At 39.3% G+C, this 21,114-nt stretch overlaps 1 protein-coding gene across 2 annotated transcripts; it reads right to left on the bottom strand.

Annotated features, from left to right (window-relative positions):
• Positions 1–717: 717 nt before the first annotated feature.
• CPSF3 (cleavage and polyadenylation specific factor 3) lies at positions 718–21,105 on the bottom strand. 2 transcript variants are annotated; one of them, XM_032104317.1, is made up of 18 exons: positions 20,998–21,105; positions 20,439–20,502; positions 19,947–20,044; positions 18,864–18,992; positions 17,930–18,107; positions 16,252–16,341; positions 15,096–15,246; positions 12,660–12,835; positions 11,979–12,137; positions 11,080–11,226; positions 9,955–10,107; positions 7,176–7,284; positions 6,340–6,438; positions 5,202–5,296; positions 4,560–4,647; positions 3,803–3,872; positions 3,120–3,216; positions 718–1,107 (listed from the first exon to the last, which is right to left on the bottom strand). In XM_032104317.1, exons 1-18 carry the CDS (start codon positions 21,066–21,068, stop codon positions 1,006–1,008), a joined length of 2,076 nt encoding a protein of 691 aa, XP_031960208.1. In that variant the 5' UTR covers positions 21,069–21,105; the 3' UTR covers positions 718–1,005. The 2 variants fall into 2 exon arrangements, with proteins under 2 accessions (XP_031960208.1, XP_031960209.1); XM_032104318.1 differs by lacking the exons at positions 19,947–20,044; positions 20,439–20,502; positions 20,998–21,105 and having other exon boundaries at positions 17,930–17,979; positions 18,864–18,915.
• Between the last annotated feature and the right edge of the window lie 9 nt (positions 21,106–21,114).

Raw genomic sequence — 21,114 nt, forward strand, 5'->3', positions numbered from 1 at the left:
GTGCTGGCTGGAGGTACTTTCAAAAGAACGCAATATTTTATGGGTTTTACCTGTTTCAAAGAGACTTCCCTCTTAAGAAAATGCAACTACCTCATTTAAAAGACTCTATACTGCTTAGCTTGCTAACGACACAATTTGGGGAGGAAAGTGTCGCTAATTTTGTTAATACTACTCATACACTAATTCTGCTAATACTACTCATGCTATGAAGATCAGGTGCCATTTTCATCAGCTGACAAGGAGAAGTGTGTAAAAGACACAGTGTTTTTGTAGAAAACTCAGGTTCTGTGGACATTTTTCAGCATGGCATTGTTTGGCAACAACCACAGCTACCTCAGAGTATCAATCACACCGTATTTGGAATTCTGCTCTGTGTCCTGCAGTGTCTGATTCTCCATGTCCCTTTTCCCAGGCTCGGGTGGTCACCAACGTGGGGACAGCAGTACTCTGGGCAAATGAGGCTGTCACAGGTCATAAGCACCCAATTCTCTTGCAGTTGGTGGTGCTCCTCTAATGGCAATGCCAGCATGCAGCGTTTTAAAGCTCCAAAGCAAGCATGGATTCCATTTTTAATTGTGTTCAAGACCCCTTTGACTTCAAGTAGATACAAGTGTGCAGGCAATCACTTACTCAACAGGGACAAAATTCTATATGCAAACTCAATACATCCAATTTATCCTCCCAACTGGTTCTAATATTTAAAAATACAAAACTCCATTTAACCTTTGTAATTCTGTATTAGGTTAATTTTTTTTCTTATTCCTTGTTATGTGCATATAAGAGAACATATGCACACTTTGCCTGATTTAATTGCATCTATATGCACAAATACAGTTGTTATGAGGTTGCTGATCCATTATGTGAAGTAACTCAGCACTTTCACATTCACAGAATTGATATGTTTGACTTACTGAAGAAAAAATTTTTATTTACTCTTAAAAAATAGCCCAAACATATTAAACATTTAAAAGATTTTTTTTAGGCATCCTAGGTTATCTACAGAGGTCAGTATACTGGGCTGAGGGCATCATAAAGCCTCTGTGCAGCCAGTTCCACCATTTCACGAAGGGATTCGTCATCTTCGCTTCCTGGCTCACAGTCAACTGTCTGGGAACAAAAAGAGAAGGATGTTACAACAACTGGCACTTCACGCTCCCTTTCAGCACGAGAAGAATGCTCGAAAGGGGGAAGGAAAAAGTAGTCATGGAAATTATCGAGCAGCACTGTATGTTTTTCAGTGGTCTGCCAGCAGGTAGACGAGTTCAGAGAAGACTTAAGCAAGTCCTGCTGAGGGACAAGAAGTTTAATTTCAAGTCTTATGTTCAGAACTACTATGTAAAATGCATTATGTTTTGTAGATTACATTTAATTCAAAATCAAATAAAATCACACAAGATTCAGTCCCTGGTGATTTCATTTTATCTGTGAATTCACTCACGCTGTATTAGGTTAATACTGCAAAACGCATGTATTCACCACAGAGGTACAGGCACCACACTGATCTTCCCCCACACATGATGACATTTACACAAAAATAATCCAAACAAATAGATTTTTTACTAAAACAAATCTTCCTAGAGAAAGATGCCCACCCCAAAAATGTAACTTGATCTACATTCACCCCTGACTGCTCTACCTCAAAAACAAAGGGCAGCATTTGAGTAGTAATAATGTTCTTGGGCCTGTGGCCTTTCTAGACTTCAAGACTATACCTCCTTTAATTCAGTATTAACTTGTAACTCTTCTGATCAAGTAACTCTTTCCAACCATAAAGGCTTGGGGGGAGGAAAAAAGGCCCTTAAAACAGCAAACATGCATTTAATGTTATCTAGCAATGTTGTAAAAATTCTGTTAATTGTGACAGCACTATGTTAACATGGAAAATATAAACCCACATGTCCCACCAGTCAGATCTACACTAAACAGCTTTTTATTTTAAAGCCAATAATACGCACATAAAGAAGGCCAGAAGATCTTCATTGTAAAATCTGGTTCACAATGGCAGAAGCTTGCCATTGCCAACACAGTCTGTAAAGTAAGTACTGCAAAGATACACCCTGTTGTAACTGAGCTGCCATTGGGATTTCTGTCAGTACACAAATCTATTAACAATAATGACATATATAAAAATGAAATCAAACTTCCTGATTAAGCAGTATGCATTGCCTTCCAGTCTAGTTACTTTTTTCTTTATTTCAAGAGTTCCTTCACCAGTCCTGTATTTTTCTGTACAATGTACAAACTGAAATGTAGCAACTTTTATTAAAAAATTGAAAAGAGATGGCACAAGTTGTATGTTACCCACAGGGCTGTAACTCACTGTTCTCTGAAGGTAATTAACATTCACTTTTTTTGTTTCAATAGGTAACAAATTTTTGGCAGAGGCCAATCTTTTCTTCTGGGTTTGTGGAACACTTAAAACATTTGTTGTGACCCCTTAAGGAGAGCATGTGAGAGCTACTCCATAGAATGAATTTACATTGTATTATTACTATGAATAGAGGCAATACACAATCTATGTTTAAGACATTATTAGTAATGACAGAAAGTCAACACATTAAAATGCTTAAGAACATGAAGGACATGGCTTTAACCATTCTTTAGAGTTTTACATTACTTGAATATCTAGGTGTGATGGCTTCTTAAAGCACCCTTCTAACATGCATGACATCCAATTCTGAACTGAGCTAGTAAATTAATGAAGTATTTCTTTTTGTGAGTATTTCAGGCGTTCAATTTAGCTCCAAAAGGATCAAGAGGACAAAAAAAATTATTAACAACATTCCTACCCTGTAACTGTTCAGTTATTCAGACCAGAGCCAGGCTTTAAAAGCATTTAAAAAATAAATTAACTCAGTGGATTAACCCAGTTTCTCTTCTACAATCTTTCATTATACGTTTTCTCATACAACTGAGCTGCAGAAAAATACTGTGTTTTTTTCTAAATGTACTGCATTTGTTGCATAAACATTGCTAGAAATTTTTAATTAATAACACTCACTTTTGATACCAAGTACGTTTCCTTAGCAAGTGGGTACATGACACTGTAGGCAGCACTGTGCCAGACAGGAGACTGCTGAACATAGCACACACAGAAGCAAGTGCTTTGCTCTACATACCCGAGTGTCCAGTGAAATGTTGGCAGTCTTTCCATCCACTGTGATGCACAGGACAGAGTCATCTTTGGAACTCACACAGTCCTCTCCGAACATATCCCTAAAGCAAAGACCCATGAGTGTAAGATGTGGCCAAACAGCACAATAAACTCAGGTTTTTCTCTGAACCCTGGGGTGCCTTTGTCAGGTGAGTATCACCTTTCAGCAACAATTATTTAACCCATTCAGATGTAATGAAAAATATCAATCTTTATTATGACAGTGGGTATCAATTAACAGTAAGTATTTTACCAAAATAATCTCATCATAGACAAAGGGAAGGATTCCTTTGATTTCAAAAGAGGCAAGATTTCTACATAAATAACAGACTACACATCAGAGTAAGTTTTAAAAGAGATGTGATCCAAAGTTGTTTTTATTAACAATTTGTAACATAATCTTTGGAGACAACTTAAAAATCTGCTTCTGGAAGAAATAACTGGGCCCTGTATTCAAAATTTTAATGGTGCTGAGAACTTTTTACTGTACCTCTTTCTTGACTTAATTCCTGGCCTTCACAGAAATTAGACTAAAGTAAATTTGCATGAAGTATTTTTACATATCTTTAAACTCTATTATACTAAGACTGTTCTATTTACACGATTAATAGTGCTCATTTTCCTTTAGAAAAAATAAATACAACTTACTGAAGCATGATCTCCATTCTTTTCCTATACACATCCATATCTATTTTTTTGGAAATCTTATTTACTGCAGCTGAAAAGAAAAAAAAAATTTACTTTCACAGACATTTACTGGTAGGGTAAAATGGCTAACTGATAGATTCTAGTCACAAACTGACTTTCCTGAAAAACAGTCCAAAAACTAAATAGAAGATGTATATTTAAACGATTTATTTTAAAATGTATTTAAAAAAAAAAAGATGAGAAAGTAAGAACTGTTATGGGAATTTATAAACTCAGGCGAAAGGATTTTTAACAAATGTGTTGAGTCAGGTATGGGACTAAATACCAAAGGAACACTGACTGCTACTATACAAAATTGTTAAAATATATAATAAAAAGACAAGAGGAGTAATCCAGTGAAAATAAACACCTATTTGTCCATACAGAATCATAGAATCATAAAATGGCCTGGGTTGGGCCATATAAAACTTAATCACTTTAGATTTTTTTGTGTAAGATTTAACTCATTTTAAATAAAGCCATGTTTCCCACAGTCTGTTATCAGCTGCCATGTAAGAGAAAGTTTCAACAAATGAACATGTCACAAATAATGAAGACCAAGTTGTAATTCTGTTTTTCAGTAGCAAATTTTACTCCCTAGTAAGTTCCATAAGGCAAGGAAATACAATAAGGGGATTGCAATCTATTAGAAGGCATTATTTCCCTCTAAGCTAAGGAAGAAATGCCTCAGTTAAATAAGCATACATTAAACTTATACCTTTCTGTATTTTGGGATTTGACTGAACTTCCAGTATCACTGTTGTCACAGTGTCTGCATACATATCATTAGCAGGATTTGCCACCCACTGGAAAACAAAACAAAACAAAATTCCTAAGTTGGATTGAGTGAATAATACAGCATAAAAACAATATAACATTAATTGCATTCTCCTTTTTGCTTTTCTCCGAATTCCAGCTTCAAATGACTGTCATACATTTCACATCAATTATTAACTACTTTTAAGTGGGTGTACTCCAGTAACTTCCCATGAAAAATTCAAGCTTTTGAATGTTTCTGAGCACATTTACAAAATAACTAATTACCACAACTCTTTGGGGGAGGAAGGAACACCATTTGATGTTATTTCCAATTACTATCTGCCAAATAAAAAAAGGGCACCAAATCTGCCATTATATTCATGAGATGCAGCAAAAAGAAAGCAACTGGCTGTGGATGCAATCAAATAATACACATCCACACAGGACGACAGCTCAAGGGGAACTTTGTTCTAGCCTTTGCTCTACTTGTCATCCAACAGAAAACTCCTTAAAACATTGAATTCTGCATGGCATCTGTGTGGTATTGTTTTGCAGAAACTGGAGAACAAAGTTAAGTTTTATCTCCCTCACCAATGCCCACCTCAAGGACTACCATGCCTGGTTCCTGGATCACAGTAATATTTTTGAAAACCTTCAGGGCTGGTTTTTGTTGGATTTCTATTTCTTCTACATCACCTAAGAAGTGACAACAAATGGTTAGCAATAATGAAATTATACTGGAAGCACAACTAACTTTATTTGCATAAGAAAATAGGTGAGTTTAAGAATAAGAGGGGTTGTCTGTTACCAAAACTGCTCAGAGCAGCTTACAAAATGGAACCACATACTCTCTTCCCTCACCTGACAATATTATTTTCTTTCTTCTAGATTGTTTGGGGTTTTTTATTAGTTAATATTGACCCTTTTACTGATGCTGCGTGAGTACACCAACAAAAAGAAAACAAATGAGAACTTTATTAATTCTGCTCCATTTGCAATAGTAACCAGCTCTTACCCCCTTAAAGGATAACCCATTGCTCACGTAAGCATAGAGCTTAAACCAAAGGCACTTGTGTGCCTGGTAGCACTTGGGTTATGACACCTGAACCTCAACTGAATATAGGTGTTCTCTTCACTAGTGACATGAATTAGATTCTGACACTAGAGAATAAAATAAGTCTGAGCTTTACATCTGGGAAGGGAACCTGCAAATGTGTGTACCTCTAATGAACTAGGACAGGAGCTGCCCCTAACTCTTGAGAAAGCCAGAGAGAGGCACAGAGGATCATCCCAGTCTCAGGTTTAAATGGATTCCCATTCAGGAAAAGCCAACTCTTGCCTCTTAGGGAGGCACAGAAGAGGCTGTCTGTCAAAAAGGAGGGGAGAGCTCTTGTTTTTATGAACTGGATGGCATTAGCCATTCCATTTGGGGCTAGAGATATAAGATCAATTAATAAAGTTTCCATCAGAGTGGCCAGAGCACTCGCTTTAGGGGCTGACAGAGACAGAAATCAGCCTATGCTCTGTATTGCTATATGCTCATCACTTTGTAATAGGATTACAGTAGAATCCCCCCAAAAACCAGTGTAATACTCATGAACTGAACCTGGCAGAAGCTGCATAGTCTAATGAATGCTGTAAAATGGGAAGAAATCTCCAGTCAGAAGACCTCTGAAGACTGGAAGTTGTTTTAAAAGCTGACCAGTGTAAATCATGACCGTGTCCTCCCACATACGCACCGGTGAGTTTCTGTAGCTGGTAACAAAGCAGATTGAAAGGGCCCGTGTAGGGAATGGCCTGTGTCTGTGTCACTGTGCTCATTGCCAGGTCTGTGTAATCTGAAACCATTTTAAAAAGTACATGTTAAAAATTAGCTCTCTGAATTTACTAATCAATAAAATTGCCATTGTAGATAAATAATGGCATTGAAACATTTAAGACAAGAGGGCTGAAAAGGCCAATTTATAAGAGGAAGGTGGAGCACCTATTATAAGATAAATGATATATTTGTGGTTAGGAAACCAGCTTGTTGTATTATCCTGCCTATTAGAGACAAACAATGAACTAGGGCAGCAGAACTGCTTTCCCCCCAGCTCTTCTGACCTTAGATTTAATTCCTCTTCTATTCTGAAAATAGATCAATTCCTTGAGTAATAAAAATTAAAGGAGGACTACACAAATATTTTCTCTGTTCTGTAGCTTTTACACTAAAAACTAATGACATTTTAGAAAATGGTAGGACTATTGACTGAGGTGTTTTTTGGTTCTCACTGGAATGTTTTATGCATATTCTTGCAGAGGAAAAGGTTTTAAGTAACCTGAAGGGACATGGAATTTTGCTTCTTTTCTGTTAGAGAAAGAAAAGATTTTAAATTTGAGTGAACAATGAATTAAATGCCTTTCTTCTCACTACAACAGTTCAGAACTTAGGGCAAAACTAAAACAAAATAAAACTAAGATGTTCACTAATTGCTTATGAAACACAAAACTGCAGGAAAATACCACAGAACTCTAAGTGTTTTAATGACACAGTAAGTTTCAATTACCTACTGATCACATCACTGTCTATACTTACTGGAGAGGTCACAAGGAGAAAGGATGTGATAGTTAAAATTTCTTTTAACAAGGATTCCAGAAATTCTCTGTCCTTGCTCTGGTTTCTTATCTGCTAAAGATCCCATCACCTGGAGAGAAAAAACACAATATAGTGTGTTACAGTGGGGATTACTGTAACAAGCATATATCAAAAAGGAGTCCCGTGGAAAGGAAATATATATGGACAGATTCGTGGTAGATGTTTCAGAGATGTTTATTTCTCTAGCCGCATGGCCGGGGCTCTGCTCAGGAACTCTGCAGTCACGGGACCCGAGGGTCCTTGACCACACCAGGGAACACAAACCAACCAATGGGAAATGAAGCTGACCAGGGGCAGGGAAACGCCGTGCCTCCCCCCCAGGGCCCCTCTCCCAGGGCTACATGGCAGGGGGAGGGACCCCAACATCTCACCCATTTTATTTTAATAAAAGGAGAATGAAAACAACTGGATAAACATAACAAGAACAGTTTCAAGACAAAACAAGCCACCCTCCTGAGTCTTTAAATGTCCAAACAGATTCTGTGGAACATCTCAGGGCTGACAGACCGGAGACAGAACTCTCCGGGCATGCTTTGTAGGGAAACTGAGGCAGGAGAGGGTTTAATTTCTTCCCTCCCCCTTTTCATCCCCCCCTCGGCATCGGAGAGGAATTGTAGGGAAATGGAATTGTATAGGGAAGCCATGGGGTGAAAAACGGATTAGGAATAAACTGGGGATGGGGTAAACTTAGGAAGGGGCTCATACTGGGTATAGGGTAAAAGGGGGAAGTAGGCTGTGGGTAGGGAAATTGCTAGAATGGATATTGTTTATAATTTTGTGCATAATGGCTGCCTTTGACGGGAATACCCCCAGGCCCAGTAACATTCGCTGCTTGTAAACCCTTCTTTCCTTGCACTATATCAAATTGTACAACTTCCCCATCTCCTACACTTTGCAGGTAATTTTTAGGGTTATTCCTTTTAATGGCAGTTCTATGGATGAATAGATCTCCCCCTGTATCATCTCGTGTTATAAATCCATAGTTGTTTTTTACATTGTACCATTTCACAGTTCCTGTGATTTTCGTTGCTGTAACTCTTCCTATCACGTGCTTGCGTGTTCGTCGTGGCTGCTGGTCCCGTGTGGCCTCCGCCTCGCCGACTCCGACGTCTCGGTCGGGGCCCCGCGTTGGGGCTGCTCCTCGCTCTCCGAGCGGCGCTGCTCCGGCGCGTGTCTGGGCGCTGCGCGGCCCCGCGTTGCCATCGCCGCTGGCTTCGCACCCTGTGAGCGGTTCCGCTCCGCTGGCTCCACGCTGCTTTGAGAGCGGCCCTGTTTCTGCTCGGCGCTGCGCTGCGTGGCTTCTCGTGTCGCTGTGGAAACCGCCGCTTCTCCCTCCGCAGGGCTCTCCGAGCCGTGTGCTCAGAGCGGCCTGCCACGCTGATGCCTGGTTCCTGGCTGCTCGTGGCCCACGGCACCCGTGGCGCCTGCGGCATCGCTCCCTCACTCGCGGCCGCGTGGCTGGGGACCCCAAGACAGGGATGGGGTCCGCGATAAGGCGCGCGCTCCCGAGGGGGCCGGGTGCATCCAGGGCAGGCACCTCCGCCGGCACGGCTGCAGTCATGTGCTCCTGGGATGGCGGCCGCGCGGCCTTGGCCGCGGGATAAGTATGATCTTCTGCTTTAGGGGTAATGGGACCATACAAATGCTCCTCAAGAGCTTCCCTGATTATAAGGTATGCACGGAAAGCTTCTCTTTGATCCCTTACTTTATCCTAGATCTCGTCCCAGAAACACCCCTCACAAGATTCAGGAGGTTCGGTATCAAAAAGTAAGTCTCCAGAAATATAGGAGAACCTTTTGAAAAGCCAGATGAAAAAATGTTCTAGATCTCCCGGCTGCATTACTTTTTTGTTTTGTTGTTCAAGGATTCCTTTAACTTCTAGATACATTTCTTTCTGTGGCTCAGAGAGCCCCATTTCCCACGATTCTTCCATAGTCCAGAGAGAATATCCAAACCAAGATGAGAAGAGAGAGGTCTAGAGTGGTTTTTTACTCATGAATCTTCCTCAGGGATCGGTGTCTTGCCCGCATTCTCCACCAGTTGTTACAGCGGGGATTACTGCAACACGCCTATATCAAACCAGGAGTCCAGTGGAAAAGAAGTATATATGGACAGATTCGTGGTAGATGTTTCAGAGATGTTTATTTCTCCAGCCGCATGGCCGGGGCTCAGCTCAGGAACTGCTCAATCACGGGACCCGAGGGTCCTTGCCCGCGCAGGGAACACAAACCAACCAATGGGGAACGAGGCTGAGCAGGGGCAGGGAAACGCCGTGCCTCCCCCCCAGGGCCCCTCTCCCAGGGCTCCATGGCAGGGGAGGAGACCCCAACAATAGTGCAACAAGGCAATCTGAAATATTCACAGCTTCAGGTAACTCTAGAGATGAAATACGGTTTTCTGAGAAAAATCAGAGTATAAAATTAACTCTGAAAACAAAAGAAGGTCAGAGTAACCTAGAAACCTTCTGAGACACAACACAAGAAAAGTTTGGAAGAGTGAAAAATCAAAGAAAAAACCCAAAATAGCAAAAAAACAACCTCAAAATAAAAACCCCAAACCAAACCCCGAATACAACTAAACACAAAACAATCACATACTTTGAGACCCCAAAAAACATATAATTTGAAATCAATTAAAGATAGAGCCTTGAAAGATCCCATGTCGTTCTTATACCAGAAGAAAATACTCTTCTGCATATAAGAAAACATTGATTTCATACCTTGGCAAGTTTTTCTCCTCTGAAGTTTAATGTCACAGCTTCAGTATTCCTAGGATTATGAACTTCTATATGGACTTCATCATTATCCTCATACTCCCGTATCAATGCTGCTTTCAATCTGGCCATTTCATTCTGCTCACCATGAACTAAAATCTGTAAAAAAGACAGTTTTCCTTTTAGCAGAAGTTATTTGTTCAACCAGACATGTTTAGTAAGCAAATTATCCAAGAAAACTGCCATATTCTACCTCATCTTTATAAAAATGCAATTCCATGAGGCCACAGTGTATGAAACATGAGCTCAATTACAGTTCTGTGTGTCTTTGAATTCTCTGCATTATTTGAAGGCTGGGATTTCATAACCCTGAGTATTAGTTGAAAAATACATGCAGCCAAGCAGAGTGTGTTACAGAGACCCCATATAAGTTTTCACACACAAATACATTGTTGTATTATGAAAGGCAAGTTCAACACTAAAAGTCAGTTAGCTTTACATTTTTGTCTTTGTGTGTAGATATAAACATAATAAACATGCAATTCAAAGAGGATGCTTCACAGTTCACAATTTTCTTTGCCAAGTTAAATGCTCTTTTCTTCTGCTATGATTTTTTTCTTTCTTTTCTGTGCTTGCACACTGTTTCTCCACCAGTTTCAGATCCTAGTCCCCATTTTCACATTCTGGTCCTTCACACCTCCTGCTTCCCATGATTTGCTCATGTTTTTCCCTGCAAGTGCTGCCTTTGTCTTTTGCTGTCTGCAACACACCTTCAATCGATGTTTTCTTATTTATTTCTGGGCAAATTGCAGTGAATTATTCCAATACCAGCATCCCAAACTTAATGTTCTATACTGTATCTTACTTGCACAAAACACTGCTGAAACAGATTATGGACCACACCACTGTCTGGAAAGTCATCCCCAGGGATCCCACACACAGACACTCAAGAGCAAGTTCATTTTTACTTTGCTAAGGTAACATGACAAAAAACGATTAGAATCTCCACCTTTAATTATTCAAAGCACAGGGATGCTGGCTACTGCTAGACACCTGTCCCTGCCTTGAGTCAAGGCTATGAGCTGGTTTGATGAATCCCACTCTGGAGAAATGGGCAGCATGGATACTGACCACATGTGGAGGTTTCAGGGCCCGGATAAATTCACTAGTTTGTTGATAATCTGTGTGAGCAGAGAAAGAAATGTAATCCACAGACATCTTCAGTGGGAGTTTTTGCCCTGACATAGTTGTGATCTCTTCAGGTTCAGACATGATGTGCTAGAAAAAAAAGGCACCTTAATTAAAAGTAAAGCCTCCTATAGACACCATGTAACTAATGCTTTACATTTTAAAAACCAATGAAATAATAGTGGCAGCCATGTTAAGTGTGAAGCAGTGAAAAAAAAAATCTCTTAAATTACCCAGAACACACACTCACACATGAAAAACGCATGCACAATACACATCATTTCATCTTGTGCCTCCTCAGCAGATCTGGGGGTTCATACTTCTTCTAGATAAATCTCTCTAATTTGCATCAAAATGGTAACAAGTGTGTGACTCCTATCTCTAAAGGCAAAGCCAGATGCTGTGGTTGCCCTTAGCCGCTGGAATTTGGAAGGATTTCGTTCCCTACAGATGGACAGTGGCACGAGGTGCACAAGGCAGTCTGATCTCTGACACATAAGTAGTGTTAGATTTAGTATCAAATTCTCTCGAATTAGGATTAGGGCTACCTTCTTGAAAAATTAAGCAGTGGAGAGGTCTAAAGCATCAATCATTCTTTCTCATGACAAGATAACTGCCCCTAGAAAAGATTCTTCTATATAACATCACTGGAAATGGCCATATGCAAATTTTCTGTACTTTTCAGTAGTATTAGCCAAAAGCAATCAGTTTTGACTACATACCTACCTACCTGACAACAATCTCAGTAAATCAAATAAAGCCACTTGCTATTGACCAATTCTTTACAAACCTAACATGAATGCTACCTGTCATCAAGAGGTTGTGGTGCATGAGCAACTCACCTTAGCAAGAGTTCCTTCAACGCAGTACCCTGCAATAATGACTCCATTTCTCTTATCTGTGCACCAGCTCTCAAACAACTCCCTGGATAAGCCACTCTGCATCATACCTGGGGAAGCCATCACAACACTGGGGCCGATGTCATCAAAGTGATCCATACTCTGAAAAGACACACAGTGCGAGTATCAGTCACCACAACTTACTTCAATGAAGGACAGCCCAGCTGCACCCTTGAACAACGTACGAGAAGGGCCCTGTGTTCACAGATTGTACCCCATCCTCACAAAAGGTACCCTTTGCAGGAAGATTCCTCTTACTGATACCCACAAGGAGTAAACTGCAAGCACAGGGATCTATAGTGGAAGAAATGTTGGGGCCTAAGCTCCCCTCAAACTGCCCTCTAAGCACTGGGACAGCAGGTAACTCAGATATAGACCCGGACCTAATCAATCTAGTAGGTTATTGAGGATATTGACTGGCTCAGCTGATTCGAGCATGGCGCTAAAAACACCAACATCGTGGGTTTGATTCCTGGAGGGGCCACTCACCTAAGAGTTGGACTCCATGATCCTTGTGGGCTCCTTCCAACTCAGAATATTCTATCACAGTATTAAACATGCAAACTATTCAGGAAATATGGACTCTTCTGTCACGTTCACCTTTTGTGAGAATCTCAAGCTTACCTTCAGATTACTAATATGCTTGAAAACAAAAGGATTGTTGATGTTAATTTGCTTGCGGATTTTGTCATTCATGGCATTGACATATGTCTGATAAACTGCCATACACTTCTTTGCCAAAGAGGAGGCATAGTATATGGGGATATCATGGAGTTCAGGATGATTCTGCCAGTATTCATCTAAAACCCAAAACAAACAAACAAAATAATAAAAAAGAACAAAACAAAAAAAACCCCAGCCACCAAACAACAAAACACAAAATTCCATCCACAGCATTATTTATAAAGTGTGTGCTTCTCAGAAACATTATTAATTTTTATAGAACAGATTTACCAGTGGGCTTTTTCATTTTTATTACAGAATATCACCATCACAGCCTCTTTGTTTTCATCTGCTTTTCTAAAACAGTCACCAGCTGAAACCGTATACAACCAGTACTAACAAACAAACAGGCAAACAAACATGACAAAGGTGAACTTCAGGTCCTTTTGTCAGGTCAAATTTCAATCAACCACCACCTTCAGCTACAAGGTATAAAGTATACATGATACTACACAGCAATAAGTCTACATTTATGACACTAAAAGTTTTACTACACCTCTACAATAAAGCTAAAATGTCCCTGTCAAATATTAATTATAAATCTAAGAGCCAGGGACATCTGCACACAGATTCGTTCGTGAGAATTCACTATATGAACATCCCGTAAAACAAATCCATGGAATTCAAGGTGAGAAGGAATCACTCAATTATCAAGCCTGGCTTTCTGTATACCACCATCAGTTATATTTTACAAGCCCAACTGGAACAAAAACAAGGAAAGAGTCTCCATAAACCACAACTTAATTTATCAAGATGACAGTAGCCATGAGCTTTCCTAAACACAAAGAAGAGATTTGAATGCAGCTGTACAAACATAACTTACCCATTTTCCCATTTGGATACAGTTCTGCTAGTCTGAAAGATATTTATGTTGCACAACTGAGGCACAATCGTCCAAAAATAGAGGTACTCTTCTGGCTGTATTTGTGCATTTACAATGACATTACAACGGGCTTTTACCTACATTTCTGACTTGCAGGCAAAGCTTCTCATGACATTTCAGAGAGGCTCATTGCCATGACTACTTTAATAAGCTCAGGTTTAAGGTGGAAACAGCCAGTAGAAGATAACCAGTCACAGACTGAATTCATCGCCATAACTTTCTACACCATAACAGTGTTTTATTTTTGTCATACAGAAAGAAGAAAAATAAACACAGAAGCCTGCAGGCTCAACTGTGTAGGCATATGAGATGCAATTGCATTTTCTACCTAATTAAGCGTCCAATTGCATGTCTCGCTTTGCTAGATATATTTTCAAGCTTATCTTCAGAAACTCACTGTAATATCTACACACAGCAAAGAGGCAAACAAATTACAACCTAATGGCTACACAAGGTTGAAAACGCTCAGTTTTTATGTTCTCTATAAATTAAAAAAAACCCTCTCAGTCAATGAGAAGTAGTAAATAATCCTACAGTGTTGAATACTACCTCTTGCCTAGATCCAAATTTCTTGTTAACATTTGAATAGACTAGTAAGACATTTTGAAAACAAATTAGTTTCTAAGACTGAGCTAAACTGAAAAGTGAGAAAAATTTCAAGTAGTTTAGGGAATGCTTCATATTGAACACCCCTAAATATAAGCATTACAAGCTTGAGATAGTTATCTTCTGATCTTGCCAGCATGTGAATGAGCAGAAAGACTAGTGAAAAAATCACGTAACACAGTATAAATTAAATGTGCTAAAAGGAATCAAAGAGGCCTGGGAATAATTTACTTAAAAACTGTTTTATCTGAAGTACCTTGTAACAACTATCTATATATTTTATGCGAAGTAGCTTGGTATGTTCATGTGTAATTCTAACTCATTTTTGTTCAAAAGCCCCATTTTCTTTTCATTATTATTAGGACTTCAGAAGTGTTAGAAGTCTCCTTTATGGTCTTCTAAGCTTTTCCTATAAAGAGTTTTTCATACTCACACACATAGTTTGTGAATTGAAAGGCAAAAATAGTAGAACTTTAGAAGAAAATATAGCCCTTTTTTAGCAGTACAGTTTAAATAAAACAGTTGTTGTTGTAACTGGTTATTTTTCAATTTGTAATAATTGTTCCTAATTGCTGAAATCCTGATTCAAAAAGATTCAAAAGTCAAGCACTTATTACCACACCATCATCTCTTCCTTTCTAGGTCTCCCATCCTACCTCACAAAGCAGAACTGCGGGTTGGTTTACTGGATTTTTTGCATTTGAACAAACTTGCATTATATATTAAATTATAGGTAATTAACACGCTGTAAAATGGTTGAAGGAATGGTTCAAGGAATTATAACATCTGAAAACATTCTAAATCACTTTATGTGCCTTTTCATTAAGAGGAGCTGGGAAGGTACATACCTAAGATTAGAAGCAGTTCTTGAGCTCGACCCAGGGCAAACACAGGGATGAGACCTCGGCCCCCTCTGTTGACGATGTCGTGAACGGTGTTGCAGAATCGCGCCTCCCGCTCCTCCCTCTTCTCGTGAATGTGAGTGCCATAAGTGGATTCCTACACATGGAGAGACAGAGTATTGAGAGGGCTGACACAGACAGTAATTCCTGATCTTCTCCTCTGAACCCAACAAAAAAAAGCAGATAAACATACTGGTGTTAACATGCTGGGGAGAGGAGGGAGAGAGGTCAAAGAGAGGGGAAAATCAAAACCACCCCCAAGTTCCCAAAACCACCCCACCAAGGAAAATAACCGAAACTTCTCCTCTCCCAAACCCCTCTAAGCAATTTAGACAGACAGATCCTGTTAGGACTAAAGAAGTTAGAGCTATTAATTTTGATGCTTCTTTTAAGAAATTTTAAGTTTAACACACTTATTTTCCTAACTGGAAATGCTGCCAGAGCTTTGACGATCATACTGACATGGCCCATTAGTCGTACATGTGCCATGGTTAAACCTCTGGCTTAAAATATAGAAATTATACAAAATACAAGATTTTGATCTGACTTAAAATTAGATTACCAGTTACAGAGAACAGCTAGAAGGGACACAGTAAATGATGTAATTTGAAAGATCCCAGTGTTTGTTTCCAGATAGAACTGTTGCATAAAATGTTTCCCGTGAGATGCTGTTTTCCAAACATGGATTCAGGATAAAATAATTCACTCAGAAAACAAAACAAAACAAAAATATGAAATAGCACTCAGGCCACCTTGACTGAGGACTAATTCTTAACATATCTGGAAGTAGGTTAGGATCTACTAAAAGAGACATCTGGTTAAATTGGGGTTGGTACAATCCAAGTCAAAATCTAATAAATCTCCCATCTCGGAAAGGTTTGTCTGGAGCCTTAAGGAGCTTCATCAGAAGAATTGTAACTGGAGTTTTCAATACAATGGGAAGCAATGTCAAGAGTTCTAAACACCCAAGTGTTTGGATATTTAACACAAATCACTACCACTGAATCTCCACTGTCTTTGTCATTCTCTTTTGGCTTTAATTAAGTCGTACCCCTATTCATAATTAATCACTAATAGAAAGAAATAATTTTGCAAAACTTACAATTATAAGAATATCAGGTTTAATATTGGGAATCTCAGCTGCCATCAGATGTCTGTCTTCCTGCCTTGAAAAATCACCTGTATATAACAGCTGTTGGAGACAAAGAGCAGCAGGTACTCTGGTTACAGGTTCTACCAGGTCAGCAGCCTACAAAAAGCTGTGCAAAGATGGTTTCAAGGAATTTTTGATAATAAGATCAGCTGTACTTTAAATGAGACTCTTCTGATGTGAACAGTGCTTACAATATTAGGTCAACAGTATTATAATACAAGTATTTAAAATCCAAAAGTAAAGGTTTTTCAAGCTGTACCATAATTCCAACAAAACTAGGTAAACAAATATTAAGCTCTTATTTTTCATTTCAGATATCAAGGTGCCATTTTCAGCATTTTGCATACTTGCACTGATCACTAAGAAGTAAAAGTAGAACATAACATAAAATGCAGCAACTCCTAAGAGGAAGTAAATAGGAGATAAAACTGCATTCACATATCAGAATGCAAATATAATAAATAATCCAATAAAATTATTTATTAAAAATTCTTCTAGGATTTTCTGATACTAAAAAAAAGCCTGTAATCTAATTGATTTTCCAAATGGAACAGTCATGTTCCCCATTACACCAAGAAGTAATTTTTAATTGTTATTTATTTCTAATGGATTCTTAACTGCAGGGTGGAACTGATGGTTTCAAAACTGACATTTTTTTATTTACCAATAATTCCGTTGATGAAAATGTGAACAATCAATAACATACAGTCAGCGACAGCAGACACCTGGTCTGCCAGGTAACCTATTACCACACGGAGTTAAAGAAAATTATGGATATTAAAACCCAATCTATTTCAATCATGCATAGTAAGAGGGACATCTTCGTCATGCCTCAATCAGAAAAAAACCCAAAAAAGAAACACTAAGAGATCTAAATTTCATTGTGATCATTTTAAACTCAGTTCTATTTCTAGGCTTTTTTTAAACTTTGAACTTTTATAATTCTCAATCACTATAAAACATGAACAAACTCCAACTGGGCAGCAAGCCTCATAACCACCTTCTCTCTTCCCTCTTCAGGGCTGTGTGAAACTTTCCTTGGATGGTGATTATCCTGCTGAACCCAATTCATAAGATGAGTTTCAAGTATCTGGTTTTGGCACAGTGCTGCCTGTGATTATATGATGACTTACTTAATCCCCCTGTGCCTAAAATTAACAATGATCTTATTTCTTTAAGTACTTTAGAATACAAGTGTTACGAGAAAAATGTAACTCGCATTGACAAATGCCATTTAAGCACTTGAGACAGGCAGACACGTAAATGAGAATTACAGAAACAAACATCTGTACACAAATTTTACTAAAATGCAGCTTCCACACAACTGCCTCAGCTACCAGCTGCCTCTGATCAGACCAGCGTGGGAAGCTACATGTTTAGTGGTTCCAAGTCTGAGTTGTGTCTCAGACTCCCATACAATCCAAACATCTTACCTGATCCAATATGTGTCACTTGCCAGTTTCAATCAATGAGCAAATACATGTCCTAGGCCAAGGCCACTCACCTTGATCTGAGTCCAAGTCTGTTGGACAGCTCCAGCCACAGTGGTGGAGCATAACAGACAATAATAATTAATGACTACATTAGTACTCAGGCTTGATGTCATCATATAATAAAGAGAAAATACCTTCACACCAGCTATTTCAATCATAAACATGGCTGCTCCCAGAACATGGCCTGCGTGGTAGCACCAGAATTTGATTCCTGCCACCTCTTTCACTTCATGGAAGTTGATGGTCTCAATCTTGTCCATGCTTTCTTCGAGGTCTGTTTCTGTGTACAGCATGTCATCCGCTGAGATGTTACTGGATAGAAGTGAAATGGCTTAATATCAGCTCATTTGAGCAGCTGGGAAAAACACTTCCTGGGTTTTCCCCAATGACAGTTAGATTTCCATTCAGTAACACCATGTCTCCTATGTTAGAAATCAAGTCCAGCTACTTAAATGTAGCTCATGCAAGGAGAGTTAAAGTATCTGTCTTTTGAAAGACAGAATAGTCTTCTCAGTTCAGAAGCTGCTCTGTATTTCTCTAAAAGTACCAACAGATTCCCAGCCCTGAACAGAGATCTGCAACTTAGCTTGTAATGGTCCCCAAAAACCACATAGATCCATGCTTTCCCTACCAGCCCAGAATAAACAAATTAAAAGAGGACTGTTCATCAGGTTTCTGACCCAAGCTCAACACAGCTGAGCTGAGATATGCTCAGGACAATTGCAGTCACGTGGAAATGATGAGTCAAGGCATGAAACACAAGAAAACAAAATATAAAAGAGAGGAAAAAAACCCCAACATCTAAGTAACAGAGCACTCTTTGTATATTTAGTATTTAGTCCGTCTTTGTCCTGAAGAGTGAATTGTATCTTTAGGAGCTTAAAATTCACTACAAACTATCCATGAGGTAGTAAGATGATTCATTACTTCTAATCTGGTTATATGTAACGTTGCTACTTGTGAAAACATCCAGGTTCATCCAGCTACTTTTGGTAGCTTCATCTTAAATTTCCCATTGGCTATATAGGTGAAATAATTCAGGAAGAGACACCCCACAGGTTATCTTACCTGACTTTAACATAGTCTGAAAGAAGCCATCTGTAAATAGCTTTTGTGGCATGAGTCATAAATGTCCTTCCCTTAAAACTTGTTTTCTGTAAAAACCATGGCAAAGCCCCACAGTGATCTAAATGGAAACTTAAAATAAGACACACAAATCCAATTAATACATTCATATTACACAACACTAATATATAATATCCATAATTCACTACTTCACTGGACTAACACAGTGTCATGAAAACCCAGAAACAGAATTTTCAGCCTTCTTGTTAACTGTGCTGGTCTATGTTCTGCAGACTAGTGACTAGAAAGACAACCAAGAAAAGATAAAACTAATACAGGAAATTCTCCATTAATTGCCAAGGTTTTACATGTATAGTATTAGAATTACCTTCTTTTCATAATTTCCATATAAATTTAAAGAGAGAACAGGAACCAGGGACACTAAACATCAAAGATACAAGAAAGCTAAAAACATGATACTAATTTTGCATGTTGCACACTACAGATTAAAACATGATCTCCTAAAATTAAATTATTTGTTTACAATTCTAGTTCAAACTATTTTAAGAAACTACTTTTGAAATACTGATAGAACAAACACAGACCACAAAAACTTGGGATTTTATGGAGAGCTGTTTATTACTGAGTACATCATTTAGAAACGGCTCTCCTCATCTCTCAACCACTAAGCAATACTTAAACCACATTCAAAGGTTGTGTAAGTCTCCAAGAACGTTTTTAACTCAAAGCAAATAGAGCAAAAACCACAACCAATACTCTTCTGCAGTCTTTGTGTAGAAAACTCGAGCTGTCACAATGTGTGTTAAAGCAAGCCAGGTTATAAGAGTCAGAAATCACAGTGAGCTCAGAGGAGAGTTGTGCATCAAAAGTGAATGAACATCCTCAATATTCAGTCCTTAATTCTAAATGGAGATCCTCCTTTTTTTAGGAGAAAAAAAACCCAGGAAACTAGAATTTTTCCATACCACCTAAAAAACACCTATTTTCAGCCTCTCTTAATAACCTACAAGTGAACACAGCTCAGACCATGACCTTAAGTTATTTGTTCCTTTAGGCGCCACTTACTGACTAATGAGGAGGAGATCAATCTCAGCTGGATCTATCAAATCAATGTAAGGAAGAGCATCCATTCCTTCCAGCCCAGGATGGATTCCACAATCAAGCTGAAAAGTGAAAGAACATTAAAGCTTCTAACAGAACATATAAAAACCCCTCTTCCATTTTGGTCTATTAACTGGTAACTTTTAGCATCATGCAAAGTAAGGGGTTTTTTTCTTCATTAAACATTACTTTTAGTATTGGATTTCAAGTAGAATGATTTGGGTTGGAAGCACATGCATTTTATATGGGGATATGGTTTTGTTTCACAGCACAGCCTTGGTGATGCCTAATATCATATATGCTATACTGCCCCAGAAAGCTACAAAATGTGCCTTTTCTAGCACTGTGTCTGACTTCTGTGCAGAGGCTGCATTTAACCTCCAACATTTCAGATCACTTTGATGATCTGAAGTACCACACTGAGAGGGCATACAAATATATTCATGCAATAATTACCATTATTTTTCTTCCTTTAAACTCCAGAATGATGCATGACCTTCCTACTTCTTGGCCAGCACCTCTGCAAAAGGATAGCAAAGTCATGAGGATTGAAACAACCCACACACACTGCAAAGACGTAACTACCTCGGATGCCTTTACTGGGATTACTTTTCTGTGTAGAAATAACAACTGCACGGCCCTTTTAAGCTCAGATATCCAAAGTACCTGAACAGCTGTACTTATCTCAAAGGAAAAGAGGCCCTACGTAACACAGCAGAAATAAAAACAACCTGTTTGAGGAAATTATTTTGGCCTCTTTTGTTTTTTACTGAGCACTCGAGTCTCAAACTACTGACACGTACCATTAAAGTTCACCTAAGTAAAAAATCGGGCCGAATAAGCCTGGAGTAGCATCTTCAGGCTGTCCCAAAAACAACGCTTGTGGCGCTACCAGAAGCACACTCAGACGGCAGTGGCATCTTTACCAGGGAAAGAAGCAGCTCCCCGCGGTGCTGCCCGGCCCCACCCCGGCCCCCCGCGCCCCCCGGCCCGGCGCGGCTCCCCGGGCGCTCACAGGGGCCGGATGAGCAGCTGGTCGCTCTCCTCGGCCGGGATCAGCGCCTCGGCTTTGCGCTTGGCCGCCATCGCGCCGCGCTGCCGCCGCCTTCCGCTGCCCCGCCCGCGCCTGCGC

The sequence above is a fragment of the Corvus moneduloides genome, chromosome 3 (genome assembly GCF_009650955.1).
Source record: "Corvus moneduloides isolate bCorMon1 chromosome 3, bCorMon1.pri, whole genome shotgun sequence".
Classification (NCBI taxonomy): Eukaryota; Metazoa; Chordata; class Aves; order Passeriformes; family Corvidae; genus Corvus; species Corvus moneduloides.